This window comes from Glossina fuscipes, unplaced genomic scaffold, assembly GCF_014805625.2.
Source record: "Glossina fuscipes isolate IAEA_lab_2018 unplaced genomic scaffold, Yale_Gfus_2 0, whole genome shotgun sequence".
NCBI lineage: Eukaryota > Metazoa > Arthropoda > Insecta > Diptera > Glossinidae > Glossina > Glossina fuscipes.
Window position 1 is genome coordinate 3,557,551 of NW_023998414.1, and position 9,041 is coordinate 3,566,591.

General features: G+C 28.7%; 1 protein-coding gene across 5 annotated transcripts in view; it reads right to left on the reverse strand.

The window, feature by feature from the left end:
- Positions 1–1,184: 1,184 nt before the first annotated feature.
- The window catches only part of LOC119644711 (sex-lethal homolog), a 67,246-nt gene continuing 59,389 nt past the window's right edge, over positions 1,185–9,041 (reverse strand). For 4 of the 5 annotated variants that reach the window (XM_038044426.1, XM_038044423.1, XM_038044427.1 and 1 more), the window contains exon 7: positions 1,185–1,410. In XM_038044426.1, coding sequence (XP_037900354.1) covers positions 1,343–1,410 — 68 coding nt within the window. In that variant the 3' untranslated portion in view covers positions 1,185–1,342. Of the gene's footprint in view, positions 1,411–8,647; positions 8,728–9,041 lie in introns of those variants that run through there. The other variant, XM_038044424.1, reaches the window with a different exon arrangement.

Sequence of the window (9,041 nt, forward strand, 5' to 3'; positions counted from 1 at the left end):
AAGTTTCGACAAATTAATTTTTTAAAATTGAAGAAAAAAAAAAAAAAAAAGGAAAAAATAATTTAGGCTTGAATTCGATTGACTTCGATATTCACTAAACACATACTGTCTTTAGTTTTTTGCAAAAATTTTCATCCTTTTCGCGTTTCGTATAAGAAGAAGAACATCATAATCACTTTGGTATGGATCCTTGAGTAGCAGCTTCCATCTGAAGCCAATTTTATGAACATCTTAACTAAAGCTTTTCTTTTCACTTTTTCTCAGGCTGAGATCGAATTTTTACTTGGCCCTTAATCGATCGATATCCGTTGTAGATTTTTAAAATTATTTACAAAAGTATTTGCAAAATTTTCTTCTCTTGTTATCGGTGAAACAAGAATGCGGCGATCAAATTTTGTGACTTTGATTTTGAACTTTTGCAACTATTTAAATTTTTATGATGGTCAAGAATATAGAATCTCTGTTCAGTAATAAAAATTGAAAGGTTTTACGGTAATTGGTTAATTTTGGTTAATTTGATCTGTTTTCCCGAATTCATTACAGGAGAAATGATAAGTACAGTGTACTAGAATAACTCTATATCGGCCAAGTAAAAATTTATATGGCAACATTGTTAACGAGATAGGAGGAGCATCTATATAAAAAACTTTTTGTTCTCGCTTCATAAGGGATTCTGGATTATTACGTATAATAATAGTAATAATAATAATAATAATAATAATAATAATAATAATAATAATAACAAGTAATATAAATAAAATTATCATATCAGTCTACATAGCAGGCAATGAATATCATGAAAATATAGCCCATCAATCAAATTACATAACTTTTAAATTATATCAAAGAAAAACAATAAGAATTAACAAATTCATAATTAAGTAAATAAATTAATATAAATAACATTTACATTACTAAATTGAATATTAAATTGAAAAGGGGTAAAAAATATGAAAGAAAAGAATATAACTTAATGAAAATTAAGCAAAGGAATAAATTTATTTTTTTATAATTAAAAAATTATACATTTTTTTACTTTTTCTTAATTATATACAAAAATTTATTGTTTTTAAATTGTAGAATTATTATTTCCTCCTATCCACCTGCTTTTCTAATTATTAATAAACAACATAAGAAAAAAATTTAATCTTTAACGGAGAAGAAAAAAAAAATGTTTAAAAATAATTTTTATTTTTTTTATTTTTTTATTTTTTTTTATTAATCTTTAACTTAAATTAATTTTTAATATTATTTAATACTAAAGCTAAACACTCGCTCTAAGAATTTGTTATTAATTTAATACATAATGTTACATAATTATTTACACTAAATTATGGATAAATTATAAATAAGGATAATGATACGATTTATTACGATAAAAACCATCCAGCAGACCAGAATAATGATAGGCTGCAATGTGCACACATCCGTAACCGGCAAACAGAGTGAGAGAAGCAAGGCGGCGCATAGTAATTAAACGTAGGCATGAAAAGAAGATAAAATAAGCAAAATATTCTTTTAATTTAAAAATTTATATTAACTGAATAATATTAGAAAATATTATGAGTAGGTAGGTAAAGGACCCATCAGTTTGAATGCCCTACACCACTACTGTGAAATGTTCAAAAAAATTTTTTTCTTTTTCTCTTTCACATAAACTGTTGTTTCAAAAGTAAGTTATAAATAGCATGAATATGAAAACGAACTATACTTCCAGAGACCTGAACAAGTGCACTCTATATTAAAAAAAAAAAAAAAAAAAAATGCCTATAATCGATTTCTACTCTTCCACGGACTTTCACCCGAAATCTCTCGTCTCCTATACCATCTCTAAACTTTAGAGAAAGAGAGGGGGAGAGAGAGAGAGAGAGAGAGAGAGAGAGCGAGACAGTTCGAATCGTCATCTACTATGTTGTGAGCATTCTGAGATACGCGGATCCCAAAACACATACACAAAGACAAAATAACTTTCTCAATGTGAACTAATAAATTCCGAGTTCATTTAGCCATGCCCGTTCGATTGTTATCCTAATCGAATATATCTTATACTTAAGTGTATAAAGCCTTTGAAAAATATTTCTCAAAAGCCATGTCAGTGCAGCAAGTGCTTTCTTTAGAAGTATTTAAAATTTGCGAAAATTTAATACTTTTGTCCCCTCCTCCCTGACATTTTTTTTACTTCGAGACAAACAGACACAAATTTATGTTTCAACAATTTATGATAAATAGCTCATGTGAAATCTTTTCTGCTATATTCCAAGTAAGTACTAGAGTGGTGTAGCGTACTAAATTAATTTAAAATAAAAAACAAAAATCATAAAAATTATTTTTAAAATTAATAAAATAAAATATTATTTTTTATATATATGTATATATAAACATATTTATGTATTATTGCAGACGTATTTATAGTTTTCTATAATTATTATTTTTTTTTTTTATTGCTTTGATATATATAGTTCAACATTTTCACATCTGTTATGTTAACTGACTGAACAGTTTTGAAAAAAAGTTGGTGTGTGTTTTCAACAAAAAAAAAAAAAAAAAAAAAAAAAAAAAAAACGAAAATATTTATTTTTTGATTTTTAAGAAAAAAAAAAAAAATACTTAAAAAAAAATTCTCACCTCCTTTCACGTTTATCTTCAAAGGGTCAAAAAAAATTTTGTTATGCTTCGCTGTTGTAAAAAAAAAGTAAAAAAAAAATATTTTCTTGTACAATGATGTGAATTTTTGATTTTTAAAAGAAAAAAAAAAAAATACAAAAAAGTTGCTTACTTTTTTTTAACTTGTTTTGTGAGCAAATCCATTATGACCCGTTTTTGCTAAAAAAAAAAATTAAAAAAAAAAGTTTTTTTGCGGGCAGAGAAAAAAACAACTTCCCGTTGAGATTTTTTTTTTTTTTTCAAAAACTTACAAAACAATTGAACAGACGCTTTTTTTATCAGATTAACAAATTAAGCAGTAGAAAAAAGTAGTAGAAAGCCGCTTAAAAGAAATACTAAATAGTTCATGATAATATTTGAAAAAAACTTTTTAGAAATTGGAAACATTTTGATAATGTTTTTAATAACTTCCTCTGTTCCATCAATATTTGCTTTAGAAATGATACTAATTCTTACACCATTAACTTCTATTCACTTAACGCGAGCTATTACTTTTGCCCCAAAACCTATTCCATAAGCTGTTCACCTCTGTCGTTTCAAAATATTCGTCCGAGTCTCTCTATATCAAGTGATTTAATCGAACCTTGGTCCTTTTGAATTGAATTGACGGGTCCCGTATGGTGATATACAATCAAGTTTTCTTGTTCTTCCTCCTCTTATTTTGTTCTTTAGCGCTTATATTGAAATCGAATCTTTGTTTTTTTTTACGCGACCACAAATAAATTGTAATGCCATATACGATAACGATCTGTGCGAAAATTGGAGGATACGTCAGCGTTGCAGTGGACTGCTCTGCTGCATATAAAATACTGAAATGCGCCAGCACCGGTACAAGCAGAAACTGCTTTGTGGTATTTTAAACCAAAGCAAAATCATAAACCTGCTTGCAGACCAGCAATCGCTCATTCTTTAAACGCACTGCTACTGCTGCTGCTCCCGCTCTATGAACAATTTGTCTGTAGAGATATTTTTTGTCGCCTGTTCTCACATTCTTACATTATTAAGCATTACTCCTCCGTTTTTCTCCTAACTTTTCTATCTATAACCTATACCCACGACTGGCATACTTAGCATCCTTGGGACATGTCCTAAGCGACTGATCTTAAACAATAAAAAAATAAAAAGGAGAAAAACAAAAAGGATCCTATTAAACAGTTATGTGACAAATCGAAAAATTTGGGCAAAAAGACAGTTACAGCTAGATTTGAATTTATACAGTTTACCGCAGATCGAGTATTATTAATGTAGTATTAACTACTGTGTCCAAAAAATAAGACAAATTTAACTTGTCCTTTTCTATATCTATTTCATCATACGCAAAGTAAATATCAGACCCAACTAATATTCCTTTAGTAGTTTAGCTCAGCGGAGGGTGTTCTTAGTTCATAACACAACAACACCATGATAATCGAAAAAAAACCGTTAACATCAACTTAATTTTTGAGTGAGTTTGGGTCGGTTTCTTTCAATCTTGGCAAGTTCGATGATGTTTATAACATCATAGACACCGATGTCTATTTATTTAGAAAATCAATATTTCGTGTTATTTAACTTTATATTGATTGGTCTTACTTTTTGGTCACCGCATTATATATAGTATAGTAGGCAATGTATCCATATTTTTTGATAATATGGATTCACGGACATCATTTTAGAATGTTTATATATAGGTTTTTTTTTTTTTTGGAAATTTCGTATATTCAAAATGTTATACTGTGGACACAAAAGAGGCCAGACGATATACTTTAGTTGTTTCGAAAACATAAATGAACTTTTCTGAACTTTACTTTTCTGCCGGTAATGGCTAATAGTATGATCCCTCCTTTAGTAAGCCATTATGGAATCAAAGAATTAAGAAGGACTCCTGTTTAAAACCAAAATCGAATTTCCAAAAAGCAAGTTATCACGAAAGTTGTCGAGAGACATTTGGAGCAACGATTAACTGCAATGATAACAACAATACGAGAACCATTAGTAAAGTTAAAGATGCATATAAACATATTTTTTGTGGACTAAATATGTTCTTAAGTTTCTAGTTTTATAATAATAATGGAGAGGGGTAGGGCTGCATCTTATAGAATTATATAAAAAGAAGGTTAAGAAGAGAAAAAGCTAACAACGCCGATGCCACACACAACAAAGCGGTAGGAGCACACAGAGAGGAAGAATAAGAAAAGTGCGATAGCGGGTGGACGGAGGGGAGAGAGAAAGAAAGAAAGAAAGAAAGAGAGAGAGAGAGAGAGAAAAGGAGAGACGAGAGAATGAAAGAATATGTTTAAAAGAGATAGTAGGAGAAATCCGTAGATAAGCTTCTTCACAATTACCAACGCAACGCAACGCAAAGTTCATCATAAATTAATTTTCTTTAGTTTCAGGACAAACAAACAAAACAAAAACATCTGGAAACACAACACACAGCATATTCAAATACACACACTTTTTCTTGATTTAAAAAAAAAAAAAAATAGAAAAAAATATTAATTAGTTGTTTTATTATTTATCACTAATTTATTAAATATTATTTAAACTCTACTAAAATCGGGTGAGTAGCAATTGTTGTGATTAATAATAATTCGTCTTTGTATATATATGTAACTTTATATATATATACTTTATATATATATATATATATATATATATATTTATATGCAAAGTATATATATATATATATGGATATATATGGTTGTATATAGAAGGGTTCAGAGAGTGGTGTTTATGGTGAAGATGGTGGTTTAGTTTAGTAGCTTTTCCTTTTTAAGTAATTTTTTGTTATTATTATTTTTATACTTAATATTAACGTTTGAAAACCGGATCTATTCATCTCTTAACAAATTTATTTAATAAATGAAAATGAATTAAGAAAAATTATATTTGTCTTGGAGCGCAAAGCTTGACATATGCATAAAAAATAGAATTTTTCTTTTTTAGTTGTGGGTGTGGCCAAAGAGCCGGTTAGTGAATATTTTCAGCTTAATAATCTGTTTTTTTCTAAATTATCTTGTAGTTGTGGGCGAGAATGATTCCCATCTTCCGATTTGACTGATTATGAAGCCTTTAAAAGATTTTATTTGATTATTTTTCCTTAGTTAGGTTGTAGGGCGGGAAATTTCTTTTGATTTCGTGTGCACGTGCCTCCAGGGTATCTCGATGCGAGATTATCTTAAACGTTTCAACAACGTTTGAAAGCTAACAAAATTCTGTCGGATCAGTGCTACTTAACTGTCGCTACTAAAATCTTCCCGACAAACGAACAATTAATGTAGAGACAAAGAAATTTGTAAACCATTACGTATATCTCATCATCTGACGCTAATTAAACTCGAGAGATTTTAAGGATGATCAGCGAACATCTTATCGTTTTTGCGCTTCTCCCCTAAAAAAAATGGGCAGCTTTGCAGTCACTGAACTGAATGGAAAAATTCCCGCTGTGTTGTTTTTCACAAGGCGGCATCAATAGGCCACATAGCCGACAAAAAAAAAAAAAAAAAAAAAAAAAAAAAAATAGAAAAAACGAGTTATTGAAAACAAAGTTCAACGAGCAATGGAAAAGCCCTCCCTATATATATTTTTCTGTATATGTACATCCATCCTCCCGCGTATAATTCTATTTTTAAATACTTTTAATTTCTTTAAAGCGATATTTATCCTTGTGCTTTGATTAAATATCTTTGATGAAATATCGTCTGGATTATTTACTTGATTGTGTGGCTGGTTGAGTATAATCCCGTATTCAAAATGGGCTTAAATGAATATATAAAAAAAAAATGAACAAATAGTAATTTGAACGATATATCAAGTTGTCTTTGAGACTATCTCCCTTCTTATCCTATCACTTAAATCAAAGGTATAGAAAAATCGTCTTAAAAGTCTATTAGGATTAACCCATTCCGTAGCTTTATGACTTTGTGATTTAGATTGATTTGACTAAAGCAGCAAAGAACCTAAAGAGATTTCAATTTTTGTTCTATGAATCCGTAAATGGTTCTTATGTTTGATGGGCTCTGGAAGAACATCGTACATATATTTATTTATTGAAGCCCGGTACACTGGGAGCTAGATACGCAGTCTTTATCGATTGTAACGTGAAACTTAGCAGTTCTTTCAGACAAATGATAATAATATCTAAGTAAATTCGCGTTTTAGTTGCCGAAAGAGAACGTCTGAAGATAATAAAATAAAAAATATCAAGTCATCGTAAGACAGGCATACACCAAAGCAGTCCAATACGCTTATAATATCAATGTAAATTTTATGCTGTTAGGTTAAAACAATCATTGTTTGTGAATTTACGATAATAGAGTAAACTTTGTAATCCCTGGAAATTGTTGTTGGTGAGTTTCATTGAATAATGAAGAATTTATCTTGAATACTAATCAAAATCCTGTCCCTCCGGAACAACATAACCAACAGGAGCAACTTACATCATCCTACAGTTATTCATATAAGGATTTTTCAAAACTGGCGTTTTACGGGGAAGCGGTCGAAAAATCGATCCGAAATTAACTGAAAAATTTGCGACCTATAGATTGAACGCAAAAACATAAGACGGACAGAGAAAATTAGATCGATTCAAAAATTGAAAATGGTGTAGAGTATAAAATTGAATGATTGAATATTTGAAAGGATACCCCGTGCAGAAAAAACGGTTGAGAAACAAGCTGACGACGAATCACGACGTCTGCGCAAAACATCAATTTCATCCACTGACCAAAATGTCAAGGATATCATAGATCCTGCATACTCAGCATATTGTTAGTTAAATATTAGAAACTTTGTAGACATGGTTCCAATAATGTTAATTGATAAATTATGTGCAATTTTTATGGCAAAACAATTCCTTTTTGGTTTTTGTTCACCTGATACGTCTTACGTAACACTGATTTTTCTTCTTACGGCTAATGCATTTTTTTTTTTTTTTTTTTGTAGACTCAAAAAAGTGCTATTGAAGAGACTTGCTTCTCCTTGCCAACAACAATGTTCAGGAATTACAAAACGACACTTTAGTTTAAGAAGGTAATAAGTTCAATAATATGATGGTATAAGAACACTTATATACATATTTAAAGCGCACGTATTTTTAAAATAAAATCCCGCATATTTTTTGAATACAGTGAACACCGTCCGTTTTTGTTGTAGTTCCAATTATTAGATGATAGGTGTAAATAAAAAATAGCTTAAGAACAGACTTTTCTTTCCTTTTTCATCAAGTTGCGTAAAAAGAAAATAGAAAACAATTTCTCGAAACCACTAAACTTGCAGTAAGAAATATAGAGCAACATTTGTCAACGGGGCTTAGTCTTATGCAGACAAGTTTTCCGGTCCATAATTCTACATAAGAGAGAAGATATGCCAAGAGAATGCGAAATGTTTGAAACGGCTACAACCGGCACCATCTTCTTCTTGAAAGAGTAAACATCGCAAAAATGAATGAAGATTGAAAAAAACAAAAAAAAAAAAAATAATATAATGAAATTAATTTTAAAAAACTCTTTCAGTTTAGTTATTTCTGGGAAAGCAATGAAAAAAATTGTACTTAAAAGTGAAGCATTTACGTTGTATTGTTTTTCGGATTGGGAGCAGAATAGTTTAAAAACGTTCTCCGATTAGACAATAGTTTGTATTTGATCGAGAGTGATCCCTCTCTCCTTTATATTCTATTCACGCAAATTATTTCATTATATTTTAATGGCTTTAATGGCTGGCTCTTTAATTTTTTGTGTAAAAGTTCTTTAAACGTTCGCTTGCCAGAACTTTGTTTTCCAACAATTTAACTCGTTTTTAAACTTAATTTTAAAAAAAAATTTCAAGAATTATTTAAGTTTTTATTAGATTTGATTTGTTTTGTTTTTTTAAGGAAAATGCTTGTTTTCTTAAAATTTTAATTTTAAAAATAATAAAAGGAAAATATTAAGATTCTAACCGTTTAATTAATTTGAGGACAATTGAAGGAACACCCCTTAAATTGTTTTGGTTTTTTTATTAAAAAAAAACTTGCTTTTTTTCAATAATAACCATTTGGTTTAGAGTACCAGGGCCAACCCGGTAAAGGACCATAGTAATAGCCTTAAAAAAAAGTAAAAAAGAAAAAATTTTTTTTTAAATATTGAAAAAATGATTAAAATAAAATTTAAAAAAGCAAAATAGTAAAAAAAAAAAAAAAAAAAAAAAAAATATATTATATATAAAAAAATAAAATGTATATAAAATAAAGTAAAACGAGAAAAAACATGTATATGCACATATATATATATATATATATATATAAATATATAAATATATAAATATATATATGTATTCTAAATATATCCTAAATGAAAAATATGGAAAATGTGTTAAAAAACTTCGAAAATGGTAACAATAAGATTGAAAAATATAAA